Raw genomic sequence first — 21,587 nt, 5'->3', positions numbered from 1 at the left:
GTTGTCCAGTTTCTCCTGAGTACACTGATACCCCATATGTGGGGGTAAACCACTGTTTTGGCACACGTCGGGGTTCGGAAGGGAAGTAGTGACGTTTTGAAATGCAGACTTTGATGGAATGCTCTGCGGGCGTCAGGTTGCGTTTGCAGAGCCCCTGATGTGCCTAAACAGTAGGAACTCCCCACAAGTGACTCCATTTTGGAAACTAGACCCCCAAGGGAACTTATCTAGATGTGTGGTGAGCACTTTGAACCCCCAAGTGCTTCACACAAGTTTATAACGCAGAGCCGTGAAAATAATAAATGTGTTTCCTTTCCTCAAAAATATTTTTTTAGCCCAGAATTTTTTATTTTTGCAAGGGTAACAGGAGAAATTGGGCCCCAATGTTTGTTGCCCAGTTTGTTGTGAGTACAGTGATACCCCATATGTGGGGGTAAACCACTGTTTGGGCGCACGTCAGGGCTCGGAAGGGAAGTAGTGACATTTGAAATGCAGACTTTGATGGAATGGTCTGCGGGCATCACGTTGCATTTGCAGAGCCCCTGATGTGCCTAAACAGTAGAAACACCCCACAAGTGACCCCATTTTGGAAACTAGACCCCCCAAGGAACTTATCTAGATGTGTGATGAGCACGTTCAACCCCCAAGTGCTTCACAGAAGTTTACAACGCAGAGCCGTGAAAATAAAAAATCATTTTTCTTTCCTCAAAAAAGATGTTTTAGCAAGCAATTTTTTATTTTCACAAGGGTAACAGGAGAAATTGGGCCCCAATGTTTGTTGCCCAGTTTGTTGTGAGTACAGTGATACCCCATATGTGGGGGTAAACCACTGTTTGGGCGCACGTCGGGGCTCGGAAGGGAACTAGTGACATTTGAAATGCAGACTTTGATGGAATGGTCTGCGGGCGTCACGTTGCATTTGCAGAGCCCCTGATGTGCCTAAACAGTAGAAACACCCCACAAGTGACCCCATTTTGGAAACTAGACCCCCGAAGGAACTTATCTAGATGTGCGGTGAGCACTTTCAACCCCCAAGTGCTTCACAGAAGTTTATAACGCAGAGCCGTGAAAATAAAAAATAATTGTTCTTTCCTCAAAAATTATGTCTTAGCAAGTAATTTTTTATTTTTGCAAGGGTAACAGGAGAAATTGGACCCCAACAGTTGTTGCCCAGTTTGTCCTGAGTACGCTGGTACCCCAAATGTGGGGGTAAACCACTGTTTGGGCGCACGTCGGGGCTTGGAAGGGAGGGAGCACCATTTGACTTTTTGAATGCAAGATTGGCTGGAATCAATGGTGGCGCCATGTTGCGTTTGGAGACCCCTGATGTGCCTAAACAGTGGAAACCCCTCAATTCTAACTTCAACACTAACCCCAACACACCCCTAATCCTAATCCCAACTGTAGCCATAACCCTAATCCCAACCCTAACCCCAATACACCCCTAACCACAACCCTAACCCCAACACACCCGTAACCCTAATTCCAACCCTAACCCTAATCCCAACCCTAACCCTAATCCCAACCCTAACCACAACTGTAACCCCAACACACCCCTAACCCTATCCGTAACCCTAACCACAAGCCTAATCTTAACCCTATTTCCAACCCTAACTCTAATTCCAACCCTAACCCTAAGGGTATGTGCCCACGTTGCGGATTCGTGTGAGATTTATCCGCACCATTTTTGAAAAATCTGCAGGTAAAAGGCACTGCGTTTTACCTGCGGATTTACAGCAGATTTCCAGTGTTTTTTTTGTGCGGATTTCACCTGCGGATTCCTATTGAGGAACAGGTGTAAAACTCTGCGGAATCCGCACAAAGAATTGACATGCTGCGGAAAATACAACGCAGCGTTTCTGCACGGAACTTTCCGCACCATGGGCACAGCGGATTTGGTTTTCCATAGGTGTACACGGTACTGTAAACCTGATAGAAAACTGCTACGAATTCGCAGCGGCCAATCCGCTGCGGATCCGCAGCCAATCCGCTGCGGATCCGCGGCAGATCCGCGGCCAATCCGCTGCGGATCCACAGCCAAATCCGCACATGCCATAACCCTAACCCTACCTGTAACCCTAACCCTACCCCTAACCCTACCCGTAACCCTAACCCTAGTTCTAACCCTAACCCTAGTTCTAACCCTAACCCTAGTGGAAAAAGAAAAAAAATATATTTTCTTTATTTTATTATTGTCCCTACCTATGGGGGTGATAAAGGGGGGGGTTTATTTATAAATTTTTTTATTTTGATCGCTGTGATAGAACCTACCACAGCGATCAAAATGTACTTGTAATTAATCTGCCATTTTGGAAGATGGCGGCGCCCAGCGAGGAGACGGACCGACACCGGGAGCCTCGGTAAGTATAAGGGGGGGGGGAGATCGGGGCACGGGGGGGGCGTCGGAGCACCGGGGGGGTGACATAGGAGCAGGGGGGGGAGCGGGCAGGAGGACGGGGGAGCGGATCACAGGACGGAGGGGACCGGACCCCATAACGGAGGACTGGGAGGGCGATCGGTGGGGTGGGGGGGGGTCACTTCAGGTTTTCCAGCCATGGCCGATGATATTGCAGCATCGGCCATGGCTGGATTGTAATATTTTACCAGTTTTTTAGGTGAAATATTACAAATCGCTCTGATTGGCTGTTGAAAGTGAAACTGCCAATCAGAGCGATCGTAGCCACGGGAGGGTGAAGCCACCCCCCCTGGGCTGAAGTACCACTCCCCCTGTCTCTGCAGATCGGGTAAAATAGGAGTTAACCCTTTCACCCGATCTGCAGCGACGCGATCATTCCATGACGCCACATAGGCGTCATGGGTCGGATTGGCACGGGTTTTCATGACGCCTACGTGGCGTCATGGGTCGGGAAGGGGTTAAACTCATAGCACCACTAGAAGATTTTGTGGTCCCGGTACAGCAGCGGAAACCGTATACACGTATACACTGCAGTCTGGGGTAAACCAATGAACTCAAACTTGCCAAAATTGCATAATATTCAGTCTACCTGAGACTGTCCCGACGCGTTTCGTTTCAAACTCTTCAGGGGATATCATTGGGGTTGCCTTAACATGCCCGTCCAGCCGACGCTGCCATCCATGCGCGTGGTGAGTCATGTGTACGTTGGCTCTTTATCATGCGTCTTGCATACCGGCATCCGGTCCGTGTCCCGCCCGGAGCTGACCACCTGACCGGATGTTTGAAACAAAACGCGTCGGGACAGTAGGGGAGGACATCCACCACCACCAGTATCTAATATATAATTGCCTAGAATACTACTTCCTGCAATTTGTGCCAACTTCCGTGGCTTTGTCCGGAGCTAATGTCCGGAGATAAGTGACGTCACCAGTGTCCTACACCCAGGCAGAGCACAGGGGCCCCAGGCAGCATATGGGGCCCCAGGCAGAGCACAGGGGCCCCAGGCAGAGCACAGGGGCCCCAGGCAGCATATGGGGCCCCAGGCAGAGCACAGTGGTCCCAGGCAGAGCACAGGGGCCCCAGGCAGCCTATGGGGCCCCAGGCAGAGCACAGTGGCCCCAGGCAGAGCACAGGGGCCCCAGGCAGCATATGGGGCCCCAGGCAGCATATGGGGCCCCAGGCAGAGCACAGGGGCCCCAGGCAGCATATGGGGCCCCAGGCAGAGCACAGTGGCCCCAGGCAGAGCACAGGGGCCCCAGGCAGAGCACAGGGGCCCCAGGCAGAGCACAGGGGCCCCATGCAGAGCACAGGGGCCCCAGGCAGCATATGGGGCCCCAGGCAGAGCACAGGGGCCCCAGGCAGCATATGTGGCCCCAGGCAGAGCACAGCGATATTTTGGACCACTGTGCGGTGTTTCAGACCCCCTGTGTGATGTCTGGGGCCCTGTTCTTAAGTATATTAAAGATTAAAGTAACGTATATTAAAGTATATTATAGATCAAATTTAACACGTTTATGAGCACCATTGAGTGATATACTCAAGAATGACATAATTTTTCAACATTTTATGGTTTCAAACTGTAAACACTCAGAGTTTTTTTTACTTCAACCAGAAAACCTTAACGGTTCATAAAAAACTTGACTGTTCAGGATATGATAAAAGTCATAGTATTCTGAATCTTTAACTTATAAAGATACCTTTACATGGGGTGATTATTGGTTCCAGAGAGGCTTTCGGCCGATAATCGTACACATGGCTGGTGACAGGACAATACAATATAAACATTCAAAGGTAAACACTGATAACATTAAAATCTAATATATAATTGCCTAGAATACTACTTCCGGCAATTTGTGCCAACTTTGTCCGGAGATAATGTCCGGAGATAAGTGACGTCACCAGCGTCCTACACCCGCTCAGGGTGGACAAAGATATATGCCTTCGTGGTGCGTGGCACTTTTCTGATTGGTTGCCGCCTGCCGCGAGCGACCAATCAGAAATGTGCCGTACTGTCAAGAATTGTCAAGAGCTGGTGAGTGCAGCCATTTTTTGTTCTTTCTTACTATTATTTATTAATTGTATTATTCTTACATTTGAATAAATAAAGTATATATGGATTCTAGACTCCCGATACTTTAGAATCGGGCTGCCATCTAGTAACTGAATATAATGGTGTATTATGGTTCGAGGCGGGTGAGATCGTTCTATATTATTATTATTTTTCCATACCAGCCATAACTCATGGATTCTTAAATGGGCCTAATAAGGTTGACAAACAGTCTCAGGTAGACTGAATATTATGCAATTTTGGCAAATTTGAATTCATTGGTTTACCCCAGACTGCAGTGTATACGTGTATACGGTTTCCGCTGCTGTACTGGGACCACAAAATCTTCTAGTGGTGCTATGAGTTTAATGTACCCAGTAGGCTAAAGTGGTTTTCCACACCTATGTTATAAGGTATCAGTAACCATAGTGGTTCTTGCGCTGTTGGACCCTATTGAGTATTTCTGAATAGGACACGATAGAATATCAGAAACCTAGAGTTATATTGATTTCTGACAAGGATCTACAGCGCTATCCACACAGTTGTTTGTATGTTTGTCTGTGTTATGCACCTTGCACTTTCATTGTGAGTTTTGTTTTTTAAATGATTTAGTAAAAGTTATATTTTATCCTATATGAGTTCTATATATGCAAATTTTGGGATAACACCACCGGCTGAATTAATATATCCGACAATTATTTATTATGCTTATATAGCGCCATCATATTCCGCAGCGCTTTAAAGACTTTATCATTACTGTCCCCATTGAGGTTCACAATCTACATTCCCTATCAGTATGTGTTTGGAGTGTTGGAGGAAACCGGAGAACCCGGAGGAAACCCACACAAACACGGGGAGAACATACAATCTACTTACAGATGTCCTAAGTGGGATTTCAATCCAGGACCCCGATACGGCAAAGAAACAGTTTTGAGTACTGAGCCAATGTGCTAAATAGACATACTTATAATGAATAGATTACAAGTCCGGGGATTTACCTTTGTGCAGCAACACTCGGCTCTGCAATATCATGACTTTCCAAATTGTGCAACTCTGAAACTCCAGCTTCTAAAGAAAAGGAAATCAACAAGTGCACAATGTTACATGGTAATAGACGCAATGACAATAGAGATAAGCCCCAAACGTCACACTACCCAGGTCCGGCGTCCACCTGAATCCTCCATGGCAGCGTTCATTTCTGTGCTGGCCACTTTTGGCCTCTGCCACTCACAAATCCCCACAATAACATGACGTTGCAAAACCCTAGTAAAGGGCATAGGAGTCCAAGATGCCAGGTGGAAGATTATTGGCCTAGGAGAGAACATGGCCCTAGTCTGGCTGCCACAAAGGACTGAAGTGGACACAGGACCAATATAATATGACTCCTTTTGCACATCCCTAGATGATGATAATATTAAGCTATAGAGAATCAACCATTGGCCCTCAATATCTAATTGGATGGGGTCTGACGCTTGACATTCCAAATGATGACTTGTTAGTAGGGGATGTGACACTCAATGAGCAGCAGTGCTCTCTTCTACAGCCATCTATGTAGTAGCAGCTGTGCGGGGCACTGCAACGTGGTCTCATTCCTGCAATGTAAAGACTATGCAGGTGAACAGAGCGGAAGAGGCGGCAGAGCCCGGTGAGCGACCACCTACTATGAACAGCTGCTCGGTGTGGGCGCCTAGCGCTGGACCTCCACTGATCTGATACGGATAGCAGATCCCTAACGTAGGATATCCAGATTCTGAACCTGGAAAGCCAGTTCATAAACTCTGCTCACAAAGAAACACACATGGGCCACATAGCAGTAAACCCAAGAAGATGAAAACACATACTGATATCGGACAAAGATTTCATTTTCTGACTTTAGGACAGCCCAAAATGCACTAAATTTATTAAGAGGCATATACTTTTTATTATATTTCATTCCAATGATCTGATTTTTTGTTTATAGACCGTAATATAAAACACCAGTGTCGAATTGAGGGTTGCCTCATGTCAGGCGACTAATATTTCCTCTGTAAGGGTATGTGCCCACGATCAGGAACTGCTGTGGGTATTTATACAGCATCAAACCCGCAGCGGCCAGCTGTGACAGCATAGCGAATGGGATTTCAAGAAATTCTATGTCCAATATGCATCCACAGATACCTGCGGATCACCAGCGGAGATGGAGATGCGGCGCGTCTTTCCATGTATAGGATGTGGTAAATCCACACGGTTCAGTGAACACATGCGGATTCACCTGCTTTCAATAGAAGGCAACGATTTGGACACAGCGAATATGCACTGCATCCAAAATGCTGCTAGTTCTGGGTCTAGACCTGGCCTAAAAGTAAAATAGAGCCCTGACCCCTATATAAAAAACATGATGGACTTTATTCCTATTACAGCACCTCTAACCCCTTCAGCCCGAGCCTGATTTCACCTTCATGTACAAGGTTTATTTTATTCTTTATTCATACAAAAAGAAAAAAAACAACAACTGTATGCTGATCAGTGATGTGTCGCTGATCAGCGCTCGACGGCTGTAGGACGCATGCACGGATATGATTATTTTTTAATGCTTTGCTATCTGACACTACCCCTGACTAAATTAAGTAAAAAAATACTGTATTAGATGCTATTACTATAGTATATTTTTACTCTCCCTAATCTAGTCATAGCAACTAATCTAAATTATTTTTTTCATTCTTTTTTCACACACACAAAACAAAAACTACCAGAGACAGATCAGTGATGAGCATCACTGCCCAGCGCAAAAAAAAAAATGGTGTCAGGAAATATGACGTATTTGATTCTATATTATCACGCACACTGAGCTCTGCTACATCCATTAGGTCTGGGTAAGACACACGCTGCAGCTGTGGTTCCCCCCACAGCTCCTCCTTCTTCTCCCTGCCTAGATAGCTCTCCTTCTCACTGTCTAATTCTATACCACCCTTTCTCCCCTCCCTCAAGAATGTGTTATTAGCAAAAACCAGTTCTTTGTTTGCAGCCAAGTGCTTCCATTTGTGTATGAGAGCTATTCAAGATGGAATAACTCGACCCCAAGTAGTGGTATAGGTGTGAATATTACATTTTTTGGAATGTGCATCAGTTGAGCTACACCCCAGTGCGTTTTCTAATTTCTTGTACCAGCAGTATCCGAGAAATGGATTACTACTTAACCAGGTCATACAGATACCTCGTGTTTAGAATTAATAGTACGCTAATCTCAAAACAAGATCTATAATACGGTCATTGTCCTTCCACGAGCCCCTCCCCAAGAGAATAGAAGAGTTGACATAAGGGAAGGGCATTCCAGGGCGCAGCCCACTCAGTGATGTCACGAGCAAAGGGTATAAGAGATTCAGCCTCATTTTATAAGTGGCTATTTGAGAGGAAGTCAGCTAACAGAAACTCTGCAATCTGCTCTGACGCATTGGGATGTATCACACTTCCCCCAGCCACATGGCCAGCCATGATATCAGAGAACTGTAAGTGCTTTTTCATCTTTAATCCCATCTTTAATCCCTTTTATTTTGTAATCGTACTGAACATATTATAATTGTCACACCTTCTAATATCATTTTTTATACCTTTTGTAAACACTGCCTAATGTTTTTGGAGTAAAAGTTACAATATTTACTTGCTTCGTTTTTCTTGTTTTAAAACATACCCCCAACGTCCGTAAAATTATGCTGATTGGGTTGAATCCTGACATGCTATTAATCATAGTAATAGGAGCTGGTGGCAGCGAAGCATCCTGAGCTTTTCGGGAAAACTGGCAGCGACGGACGGCGGTTGATAATTATAATTCCTGCCTGAGCGGGAGTAGTTATATCGCCCTCGCTGCTGTGGGTCCAATAGCCAGTACATAGCAAGGCAGCCTTTCTGGCGACTAATTACCCTAGGTGCAGTTCCGTGACTGACCTGAGGGTAAGGGGGGTGCCAGAGAGGTGCAAGTTCCAAACCGGAACTGGGAAGTGGGATATAAATAAATCCCTGATGAAGAACTGGGGGCAACCAAACACCCCCGGTTCATGACATATAGGCGGGAAAAAAAAAAGTCCTTGCCAAAAGTGAGCACAGGTGCCAATCAGTGATGTGTGTCTGATCAGCAACTCGGCAGCTGTAGAACGCACACACGGAGGTAGTGCAAAAAGGGGAGGGGGGGAAGGGGAGGGGAGAAAAAAAATGGACATGGACAAAAAATAGTCTTGGAAAGCAGCACGGATGCCGTTCAGTGATTTGTGTCACAGATCAGTGCTCAGCTTCTGCAGGACACACTTACAGAGGTGGTGCAAAGGGGGGGAAAGTCAGGAACCATGAAAACCCTGGAAAACAGCGAGCACAAGTGTCGATCAGCGCACGAACAAAAGAAACTGGCAAAAGTCGAGCGATCAAGTACTGACCAGCATTCAGCAGCAGGAGGGGTGGGGTAGAGGGGTAAAAAGGAGGGAAAAGTGTGTGTGTGGGGGGAGAAGGGGATTGGGGTGGATTAGGAAAAATCAGGGATCAGGAACGTTTTCTTTGTTCTTTAAAGAATTGCAGCAACAACACCAGCAGTGATGGCACAGGCTTCACAAAGTCTCTGGCACCACAAGGCTCAGCACAGTGTGATATAAGTGCAGAGCAGTCATACTGAGGTCAGACCGTGTCTCTGCATTCTGACTGGTGCGATTGCACCAATCACTGCTGGGCCTGGTAACGATGGCGGTGCTAAGCTCCAGCCTATGATTGGTGATGTTACAGCATAGATCATAGGCTGGACATCAGTGTTTGAGGCCATTTCATTGCCTTAAACACCAAAATCGCTGTGATTGGCTGAATTGAACAGCCAATCACAGCGATCATAGTTGTTGAGGGTGCCCCCCCTGTGACGACGACTCCCGGTGGCCGGCTGTGAGAGTCAGCAAGCACCTTAATGCAATCATCGCGACTGTGAAGTAATACTGATATGACTTATCCATACATCCAAGGTCAGAAAGTACTCACCAATCTGGACGTATGGATATGTCCAAGGTCGAGAAGGGGTTAAATAAGCTCTCCAACTATGTTTTTTTGCACGTATAATGCTTACTCACCATCAATAGTCTTCCTAAGTAATTTATTTCACCTCAGCTACATCTACACATTTCCTACACCTTCATTAAAGGAAGATATGTCATGCGATCTCAAATCTGACAGTCAGATCCCCCCTCGGCAGCAACTCCTTCCTGGTCTCTCCATACAGCTAAAGATATTGGTGAAGTTTAGTTAAACTGCTTAAAAGAATGGCAGACTTTACTGCTTCTAGAAATTACTCATAGAGCAGCTTTCATCTTGTATTGTGCTCTGAAAGCTGCACTGTGAATAATTGCTTTTCTGTTAGTTACCGTATTTTTCGCTTTGTAAGACGCTCCGGATTATAAGACGCACCCCAAATTTTGAGGAGAAAAATAGGAAAAAACTTTTTTTAATAAATTGAGGGGGCTTCTTATAATCCATGCGTCTTATTGCTTACCAGGGGTTGTGGCTGCGGTGGATCAGGGTCCCAGGGTCGTTGCTGGAGGCAGGAGTGGAGCATTGCTGCAGGCTGGGATGATGGGGTCTGCAGGGGGGCTTCGGTGCTGCATGGGGGCTGCTGTGCTGCAGGCTGGGATGAGGGGTGCTGCAGGGGGCTCTGGTGCTGCAGGGGGCTCTGGTGCTGCAGGGGGCTCTGGTGCTGCAGGGGGCTCTGGTGCTGCAGGGGGCTCTGGTACTACAGGGGGCTGTGGTGCTGCAGGGCTGTCTCCAGTGCTGCAGGGCTGTCTCCAGGGCTGTCTCCGGTGCTGCGGGGGGCTCTGGCAACATTTTGTGAAAGACCAGAGCCCCCAGCAGTTCGTCCATGCGTTCCTGTATGACTGACTCCGGGAAAATGGCCGCCGGAATCTCGAGAGATGAGATCTCAGTGCTGAAATCTCATCTCCCGAGATTCCGGCGGCCATTTTCCAGGAGTTAGTCATACTAGAACGCATGGACGAACTGCCGGGGGGCTCTGGTCTTTCACAAAATGTCGCCAGAGCCCCTCGCAGCACCGGAGCCTCCAGCATCACCCGGGGCAGCAGCGGACAACCCCGGCAGTGGCGGCGGGTGACAGCGGCAGCGGGCGACAGCGGCGGCGGGCGGTAGCAGCGGCGGACACCCCCTCATCCCAGCCTGTAATGGTAAGCGGTATATCCGCTTTGTTAGACGCACCCACATTTCCCCCCCAAATTTGGGGGAAATAAAGTGCGTCTTACAAAGCGTAAAATACGGTATATAAAGCAGTAATAATGAGGCAAATTTATGTAATGATGCACAGATAAGAGATAGTGAGAAGCTGTATCACACTAGGTTCACTGAGACTGCTGTATATACGTTACATAGCAGAGACAGGCTGCTGTATATACATCACATTGCATTCCCTGAGATTGCTGTATATACAGTACAGACCAAAAGTTTGGACACACCTTCTCATTTAAAGATTTTTCTGTATTTTCATGACTATGAAAATTGTGCATTCACACTGAAGGCATCAAAACTATGAATTAACACATGTGGAATTATATACTTAACAAAAAAGTGTGAAACAACTGAAGTTATGTCTTATATTCTAGGTTCTTCAAAGTAGCCACCTTTTGCTTTGACTGCTTTGCACACTCTTAGCATTCTCTTGATGATTTTTAAGAGGTAGTCACCGGGAATGGTCTTCCAACAATCTTGAAGGAGTTCCCAGAGATACTTAGCTCTTGTTGGCCCTTTTGCCTTCACTCTGCAGTCCAGCTCACCCCAAACATCTCGATTGAGTTCAGGTCTGGTGACTGTGGAGGCTAGGTCATCTGGCGTAGCACCCCATAACTCTCCATCTTGGTCAAATAGCCCTTACACAGCCTGGAGGTGTGTTTGGGGTCATTGTCCTGTTGAAAAATAAATGATGGTCCAACTAAACGCAAACCGGATGGAATAGCATGCCGCTGCAAGATGCTCTGGTAGCCATGCTGGTTCAGTATGCCTTCAATTTTGAATAAATCCCCAACAGTGTCACCAGCAAAGCACCCCCACACCATCACACCTCCCTCCTCCATGCTTCACGGTGGGAACCAGGCATGTAGAGTCCATCCGTTCACCTTTTCTGCGTCGCACAAAGACACGGTGGTTGGAACCAAAGATCTCAAATTTGGACTCATCAGACCAAAGCACAGATTTCCACTGGTCTAATGTCCATTCCTTGTGTTCTTTAGCCCAAACAAGTCTCTTCTGCTTGTTGCCTGTCCTTAGCAGTGGTTTCCTAGCAGCTATTTTACCATGAAGTCCTTTTGCACAAAGTCTCCTCTTAACAGTTGTTGCAGAGATGTGTCTGCTGCTAGAACTCTGTGTGGCATTGACCTGGTCTCTAATCTGAGCTGCTGTTAACCTGCTATTTCTGAGGCTGGTGACTCGGATAAACTTATCCTCAGAAGCAGAGGTGACTCTTGGTCTTCCTTTCCTGGGGCGGTCCTCATGTGAGCCAGTTTCTTTGTAGCGCTTGATGGTTTTTGCAACTACACTTGGGGACACTTTCAAAGTTTCCCAATTTTTTGCACGGACTGACCTTCATTTCTTAAAGTAATGATGGCCACTCGTTTTTCTTTAGCTAGCTGCTTTTTTCTTGCCATAATACAAATTCTAACAGTCTGTTCAGTAGGACTATCAGCTGTGTATCCACCAGACTTCTGCACAACACAACTGATGGTCCCAACCCCATTTATAAGGCAAGAAATCCCACTTATTAAACGTGACAGGGCACACCTTTAAAGTGAAAACCATTCCCGGTGCCTACCTCTTGAAGCTCATCAAGAGAATGCCAAGAGTGTGCAAAGTAGTCATCAAAGCAAAAGCTGGCTACTTTGAAGAACCTAGAATATAAGACATATTTTCAGTCGTTTCACACTTTTTTGTTAAGTATATAATTCCACGTGTTAATTCATAGTTTTGATGCCTTCAGTGTGAATGTACAATTTTGATAGTCATGAAAATACAGAAAAATCTTTAAATGGGAAGGTGTCCAAACTTTTGGTCTGTACTGTACATCACATAGTAAACAGAGACTGCTGTATATACATCACATAGGAGACACCGAAACTGCTGTATATACATCACATAGGATTCACAGACCGTTGTGTATTCACAACATACTGATACCAACACTAAATGGATCCAGAGAACCACAACTGAGTATAATCCAAAAGAATTTTATTACAAAAAATCAGAAGATCAAAGAAAACAATAATGGAACAATAAAATGAGAACCGCAGTAAGCCAATGTGTGGGACACAACAAGCCCAGCACCCAAGGTCACTACTAATACTATATATATAAGTACCAAATCAATGCCATGTGGGATGCGTGGAAACAGGCTAGACATTGAGAGCCTATATACATCTATTAGGCATCAGGACGGGCTGCGGGCGGTCTCCTGGTTCCTTGAGGCTGGAGATGTTGAAAAACCATTGGCTGATTTTATTTTACAGCTACTTCAATTCATCCTCACACATAATTGCTTTATGTTTGCTGACCAGACATACCTCCAGCTTCAGGGGACCGCAATGGGGGCCGCCTGTGCCCCATCCTATGCCAACCTATTTTTGGGTGCCTGGGAGAGGGATATCTTCTTTACTAATCCAGTGGTGCACATTGACCAGGTGCACCACTGGATTAGATATATTGACGATGTGTTCTTTATATGGGAGGGGACAGCCGATCAACTGAATGAATTTATGGCTGAGCTCAATACGAACAACTTGAATATCAAACTTACCTTTTCCTATGGTCGACAGGTCAATTTTTTGGATCTTGATGTCGGTATCTCTAAGCAGGGATTGATTGAAACTAATGTATACCGGAAACCGACCGCTACTAACACCTTGCTCCATGCGAGCTCCTCACATCGTCAGTCTACCATCAATGGTATCCCAATCGGACAACATTTGCGAATGAAGCGTATTTGTTCCAGCCAGGAAAAATTTCAGAATCAGGCTCGTGATTTATACTGTCGCTTCAGAGAACGTGGCTATAGCCATCGACAGATTCGTCGGGGCTATAAAAGAGCATGCTCAACTTCCCGTAATGATCTCTTATATCAAACTTCATCTAAAGATAAAGACGACATGCAGGTGAGACTTATCACCCCATTCAATAGCCAGTGGAAGGAGTTTGTTGGAATTGTCAACTAACATAGGGTCAGACCGCAAAATTCCCCAATCTTGAATACCATCTTACCCGATAGACCATCAATTACTGCCAAGAGATCTGATAATCTTCGAGATTTATTAGTTCGAAGCCACTATTCTCCAGATAGGGACAAGGTAAAAGGAGCAAGTGATTCGATATATGGCTTCTTTCCTTGCACATTCTGTAAGGGCTGTCAGAATCATGTTAAGAGTAAAGATTTTTCCAATCTCCAGGGTGGTAGATGTTTCAAAATTCGTCATAGACTCACATGTGCCTCTAAAGGCGTAATCTATCACGCACAGTGTCCATGTAATAAGGTGTACATCGGGATGACTACCCGTGAACTCAGCATTAGGACTAGAGAACATGTGCGTGATATAGAGAAGGCCAAAACATCCAAAGATGTGAGTTTACTAAAGACGCTGCCTCGCCATTTTTTTCTACATCATGAGTGTAATGCCAATAAACTTAAAATTAAGGCCATTGACCAGGTTTCCTTGGGTCCACGGGGTGGAGATTTATTTAGATCCCTGGCTAGGGTGGAGAGCCGCTGGATATATCGACTTAACACCGTTACTTCCGGCGGCCTAAATGAGGGATTTGGGTTTGGATCATTTCTGTGAGACATCATACACGTTTTTTATGGGGGTGGGGGTTTTTATGTTTATCTGTTTACATTTATTGTATATGTTATTTTACGCTCATGTTCTGTTATGTTTTTAATATTCCAGTGCTGACCTATTGGTTTATGCCTTGTATATCCTGCTTTGCACTTTGAAATCTTAAACGGCCTTGCTGGAGAAAAATCTACTCAAAAAATGCCGGAGCGAACACAAATTGTTGGACTTCTCACCTTATCAGCTTTGCACTGTAGTTTTGGTGTATAATTATATATATATATATATATATATATATATATATATATATATATATATATATATATATATATATATATATATATATATATATATACACACACATATATATATATATTTTAATATCTATGCTTGTACATGTACATATACACTCACCGGCCACTTTATTAGGTACACCATGCTAGTAACGGGTTGGACCCCCTTTTGCCTTCAGAACTGCCTCAATTCTTCGTGGCATAGATTCAACAAGGTGCTGGAAGCATTCCTCAGAGATTTTGGTCCATATTGCCATGATGGCATCACACAGTTGCCGCAGATTTGTCGGCTGCACATCCCAAAGATGCTCCATACAAGGCAGGATGGATCCATGCTTTCATGTTGTTTACGCCAAATTCTGACCCTACCATCCGAATGTCGCAGCAGAAATCGAGACTCATCAGACCAAGCAACGTTTTTCCAATCTTCTACTGTCCAATTTCGATGAGCTTGTACAAATTGTAGCCTCAGTTTCCTGTTCTTAGCTGAAAGGAGTGGTACCCGGTGTGGTCTTCTGCTGCTGTAGCCCATCTGCCTCAAAGTTCGACGCACTGTGCGTTCAGAGATGCTCTTAGGCCTACCTTGGTTGTAACGGGTGCCGATTTGAGTCACTGTTGCCTTTCTATCAGCTCGAACCAGTCTGCCCATTCTCCTCTGACCTCTGGCATCAACAAGGCATTTCCGCCCACAGAACTGCCGCTCACTGGATTTTTTTTCTTTTTCGGACCATTCTCTGTAAACCCTAGAGATGGTTGTGCGTGAAAATCCCAGTAGATCAGCAGTTTCTGAAATACTCAGACCAGCCCTTCTGGCACCAACAACCATGCCACGTTCAAAGGCACTCAAATCACCTTTCTTCCCCATACTGATGCTCGGTTTGAACTGCAGGAGATTGTCTTGACCATGTCTACATGCCTAAATGCACTGAGTTGCCACCATGTGATTGGCTGATTAGAAATTAAGTGTTAACAAGAAGTTGGACAGGTGTACCTAATAAAGTGGCCAGTGAGTGTATATTGGTATTCATTTTTATTTATCATGCATTTAATTGCGGTGTGTATGTGCATATATATTTCTCTGTTTATTATATATCTCCTCATCGTTTTTATTATTGTCATATTATGCTTCAGTGTTATTTTTCCTTTAATATGCAATGTTTGCACATTTTGTTGATTGTCAGGACTATGTCGCCTGACAATTAATGATATCTTTATGCATTTCGCACTTTCAGTATGTTATCACTGTATAGTATTTTTATCTAGATATCACTATCATCACATTAGTATGCGCTTATTGTATAGCTTTTACACTTATTCATCCTGAGCCTCTTTGGCTCTAGCTATCTCTATCACCACATTGCATAGTTGTTGCGCTTATTTATCCTGAGCCTCTCCGGCCTTAATTATCACTATCACCACATTAGTATGCGCTTATTGTATAGCCATTGCACCTATTCATTCTGAGCCCCTTTGGCTCTAGTTTTCACCTTCACCATATTAGTATGTGCTCATTGTATAGGTGTTGCATTCATTCATTCTGTACCTCTCCGGCTAAAATTCCCTTATGTCCGGTGTGCGCATGCGCCGCTTCTGTGGCGCCAGGTCATTGCGTGGGTGGCATCCGGCGCGCTGCACATGGACGCCGTCTCCATGACGGCGCTCTGTGCTTGCGCTCCATTGCCGCTCCCGTGATGGCCCAGTCGGCGGCTATGGAGATGACGCATGCGCCGCTAATACCGGACATGATGTAACGGCAGTGGGGTGTGTGCTCACGATATGGTCTGCAATATCTCGGCAATTAGGAATTATTCATTCCGATTGGTCAGTGTGTGTTTAAATAGTTGGAACCCCCTCCCCAATGCACGCCTCCTGAAGAAGTCTCGACGAAATGTGCGCTGGGGCGGCAGGGACCAACTTACCACCAGCACTCGGGCTCACTCAGTAAGTACATCATGCCCATATTGGTTAACTTATCCTTTGCATTTTTATGGTCTATTTAAGCCTCTTATGCACTATGCACTTTATCCATTTAAGTGGGGCTTAGTAAAAGTATTAATTATTTATCACTAAACAGTTGCACAGACAGTGTGTCTAGCCTGTTTCCACGCATCCCACATGGCATTGATTTGGTACTTATATATATAGTATTAGTAGTGACCTTGGGTGCTGGGCTTGTTGTGTCCCACACATTGGCTTACTGTGGTTCTCATTTTATTGTTCCATTATTGTTTTCTTTGATCTTTTGATTTTTTGTAATAAAATTCTTTTGGATTATACTCAGTTGTGGTTCTCTGGATCCATTTAGTGTTGGTATATGCTAGTTTGAGTTTTGGTCCTATTTACTATGTCCTGGACATTTATATAGTGTTTAATCACAACATACTGAGTAAATACTCTGCTCAGAGTAAATACATATTAATTAGATTCAATGAGACTGCTGTAAACATCACATAGAATACACTGAGACTGCTGTACACTTCACATAGGAGACACTGGGACTGCTGTATATACATCACATAGGAGACACCGAAACTGCTGTATATACATCACATAGGGACTGTTGTGGATACATTACACAGTATACACTGGGACTGCTTTATAAACATCACATAGAATACACAGATTGCAGAATACACATAACATAGGATACACTGAGACTGCTGTATACATCACAGAGAGTACACCGAGATTGACGTATACAGCTCTGGCAAAAATTAAGAGACCACTACATCAAAGACCTGTCATGGGCAGCCCAATCTCCAGACCTGAACCCCATTGAAAACCTCTGGAATGTAATCAAGAGGATGATGGATAGTCAAAAGCCATCAAACAAAGAAGAACTGCTTAAATTTTTGTGCCAGAAGCAGAGTGAAAGACTGGGGAAAGCATGCCAAGACGCATGAAAGCTGTGATTAAAAATCATGGTTATTCCACAAAATATTGATTTCTGAACTCTTCCTGAGCAAAAACATTAGTATTGTTGTTTCTAAATGATTATGAACTTGTTTTCTTTGCATTATTTGAGGTCTGAAAGCACTGGGTTGTTGTTTTTTTTAATTTTGACAATTTCTCCTTTTCAGAAAAAAAATACAAAATGTATTGCTTGGAAATTCGGAGATATGTTGTCAGTAGTTTATAGAATAAAAGAACAATTTACATTTTACTCAAAAATATACCGTATATACTCGAGTATAAGCCGACCCGAGTATAAGCAGAGATCCCTAATTTTGCCACAAAAAACTGGGAAAACTTAATGACTCGAGTATAAGCCTAGGGTGGGAAATGCAGCAGCTACCGATAAATGTCAAAAATACAAATAGATACCAATAAAAGTAAAATTAATTGAGACATCAGTAGGTTAAGTGCTTTTGAATATCCATGTTGGATCAGGAGCCCCATATAATGCTCCATAAAGTTTATGATGGGCCCCTTAAGATGCTCCATATTAAAATATGCCCCATATAATGCTGCACAAATGCGGATTATGGCCCCATAAGATGCTCCATACAGACATTTGCCCCATATAATGCTGCACAAATGCGGATTATGGCCACATAAGATGCTCCATACAGACATTGGCCCCATATAATGCTGCACAAACGTTGATTATGGACCCATAAGATGCTCCATAAAGATATTTGCCCCATATAATGCTGCACAAACATTGATTATGCCCCATAAGATGCTCCATGTGGACATTTGCCCCATATAATTGTTAGGGACTGGTGATTTAGGAGCGACATGCGACTAGCTCTGAGCAGGTGGTAACTATACTGACCACAGTTCCTGATCTTAACACAACACTAGAAGTAGCCGTGGGATGTTTCTGTCTCTCCCTAGACACCTCGTCACAGCCTAAGAGCTAACTACCCCTAAAGGTAGAAACAGGAAAGCTATCTTGCCTCAGAGAAAATCCCCAAAGGATAGGACAGCCCCCCACAAATAATGACTGTGAGTGGAGAGGGAAATGACATACGTAGAATGAAACAAGATGTAGCAAAGGAGGCCACTTCTAGCTAGATAGATAGTACAGGACAGAACACTGTGCGGTCAGTAATAAAAACTAGAAAAAGTCCACCGCAGAGAATGCAAAAATCTCCACACCTGACTAAAGGTGTGGAGGGCAAAATCTGCTGCCCAGAGCTTCCAGCTTAGCTGAATAGATCCATACTGATAAGCTGGACAAATGAGAAAAACATAGAATGTGCTGAACAATAAAGTCCACAACAAGTGGACTGCAAAAGGACAAGCAAGGACTTATCTTTGCTGAACTGGTCAGAGTGTCAGGGAAAACCAAAAGAGCCGTGACTCCAAGCAGGAACAATTGACAACTGGCATTGATTGAGCGATAAGGCCAGACTAAAATAGCCGAGCCAGAAAGACGATCAGTGGAAGCAGCTGCTGATGCTAAATCCAAGAAGCAGCCATACCACTCAAAACCACCGGAGGGAGCCCAAGAGCAGAACTCACAAAAGTGCCACTTACAGCCACCGGAGGGAGCCCAAGAGCGGAATTCACAACAATAATGCTGCACAAACATTGATTATGGCCCCATAAGATGCTCCATGTAGACATTTGCCCCATATGCTGTTGCTGCGATAAAAAAAAAAAATAAAAAAAAAATCACATACTCCCCTCTCGTCGCTCAGGCCCCCGGCACTTGCTATATTTACCTGCTCCCCGTTCCAACGCCGCCGGCCGCAGCTGCGTCTTCCCGGTCCTCCGCACTGACTGTTCAGGCAGAGGGCGGTGCGCACACTAATTGCGTCATCGCGCCCTCTGACCTGAGCGTCAGTGCAGAGGACAGGGAAGACGCAGCGGCGGCCAGCGGCGGTGGAACGGGGAGCAGGTGAATATCGTACACTGCGTTATACTCACCTGCTCCTGGCGCGGTCCCTGCACATCCCTGGTTCCCCGGCGCCGGCAGCTTCTTCCTGTATTAAGCGGTCACATGGTACCGCTCATTACAGTAATGAATATGCAGCTCCACCCCTATGGGAGTGGAGTGAGGTCCATATTCATTACTGTAATGAGCGGTACCATGTGACCGCTTAATACAGGAAGAAGCTGCCGGTGCCGGGGAACCAGGAACCGCGCCAGGAGCAGGTGAGTATGATTACACAGCTACTGCTCCACCTCCCCTGCCGACTCCTGGATATGACTCGAGTATAGCCGAGAGGGGCAATTTCAGCCTATAAAAATGGGCTGAAATTCTCGGCTTATACTCGACTATATACGGTACCTATAAAGAGAAAAATCAGACAAACTGAACAGTTTGCAGTGGTCTCTTAATTTTTGCCAGAGCTGTATATACATCACATAGGATTCACTGATACTGCGGTGTACTCCTAACAGAAAACACTGGGACTGATGTAAATACATCACATAGGAGACACTACAACTCTGCAGGAGGCAGAGGTGAAACAGCAGAAGGGTAGTGGTCTGGTAAGCATCAGCTCATTCTTAATATGGTCTAATATACTACACGTTATTATAAGAACTAATCTCAATGTCTCAGGAAATAATGAATTAAGCAATTATGGGCCTAATGGCTCTATATATTTAATAGAAGTACTTTATGTATGTATTAACTATTCTTTGTATAAATGCATTTGCCATATAAATGTCAGATTTTTTTTACCTTGTTCTATGCACCTTATTTAAAATGGGATTTAACAGAATTAATGAACCTGTGAAACTACTTCTATTGTGAGTGTTTTGCGCATACTGAGACATAAAATTGTACATATGGATCTCGTTCCCTTTAAGATTATTTTGTTTGGAGTGTTCCATTTCCAATCATTGTGATTGTTTGCATTAAACATGTAAAATAAAATGTATTTTGATGTATTATGGTAGTGGCTGTATTTTGTAGGATATATGTCTGCGGTATACATTGGTGACAGCAGCTCTACGACACTGCTCTTTCTCTTATCTGATTGCCATCAATAAATCAATGTGATCAGACTCTCCCATCTTGAGTCTTTGTTCACCGCTGATATGGTTCCCCTAAACCCTCTCCTCCTAATATCTTTATGTAATGAAGGGGATGTGGCAGGTTTTCTTTATTTGTATATTGGACGAGTTATAACTACTGAAGGGTCTTACCTTCATCACTGGCAGCATCTCCTGTAAAGTGAATAAAAAGTAACCATTACAATCCTGTAACTTTGCGCTAAGTTTGAATAACTAGTTGGATCATTAGAAGCGGTGGTGTATATTTAATAAAAGATTGGAAATCCAAATTTCTATATTATTGCTGCAGCAATGTAAACATTTAAAGGGTTGTTCCACTACTTTTATATAGAGGATTTATCCTTATGATAAGTTATCAATATCAGATTGATGGGGGTCCGGCCCAGCAGCCCCACCAGTCAGCTGTTTACTGTGCTGTGGATGCAGGTTGTTAACATTTATGGAGCTAAACAGCACAGCGCTACTTACGGTGTAGTGGCGGCTGTTCGGTACTGCAGATTTCCTCCTATTATTGGTGAGCAAAAGTGCTCAGTGTCTTCGGCGTGCTCGAAACATTTGTTTGAGTCCCCGCGACTGTATGTCTTGAGGCTGTTCAACAGCCGCAACACATGATGAGATTACCTGTTTGTTAGGCAATCCTGCATATGTTGGGGCTGTCGAACAACCGCGAGACATGCAGCCGCGGTGACTCAAACAAATGTTTCGAGCACGCCAAAGTCACTCTGTTAGCACCTGAGCATGCTCGGAAAACACCTTATCCCAGCACGTTCGCTCACCACTAGTTCCTATTAATTCAAATTGAGAACACCTGATCGCGTGGGATATCCCAAATATCGGGATATCCCAATATCTTCCCTCACGTAATCTCCGATCCTCTCAAGACCTCCTACTCTCCTCCACACTTATTCGTTCCTCACACAACCGCCTCCAAGATTTCTCATGAATATCCCCCATCCTCTGGAACTCCACGCCTCAACCCGTCCAATTATCCACCACCTTCGGATCCTTCTGACGGAACCTGAAAACCTATCTCTTCA

At 44.7% G+C, this 21,587-nt stretch overlaps 1 protein-coding gene across 2 annotated transcripts in view; it reads right to left on the bottom strand.

The window, feature by feature from the left end:
• TRAF3IP1 (TRAF3 interacting protein 1) overlaps positions 1-21,587 on the bottom strand; it is a 57,347-nt gene that overhangs the window by 19,495 nt on the left and 16,265 nt on the right. For both annotated transcript variants that reach the window (XM_077272407.1, XM_077272406.1), the window contains 2 exons: positions 20,683-20,703; positions 5,462-5,531 (listed from right to left, as the gene is read on the bottom strand). In XM_077272407.1, the coding sequence (XP_077128522.1) occupies positions 5,462-5,531; positions 20,683-20,703 (91 nt within the window). The remainder of the gene's footprint in view (positions 1-5,461; positions 5,532-20,682; positions 20,704-21,587) is intronic.

This window comes from Ranitomeya variabilis, chromosome 7 (assembly GCF_051348905.1).
Source record: "Ranitomeya variabilis isolate aRanVar5 chromosome 7, aRanVar5.hap1, whole genome shotgun sequence".
Lineage (NCBI taxonomy): Eukaryota > Metazoa > Chordata > Amphibia > Anura > Dendrobatidae > Ranitomeya > Ranitomeya variabilis.
This window is presented reverse-complemented; position numbering and strand designations above follow the sequence as displayed.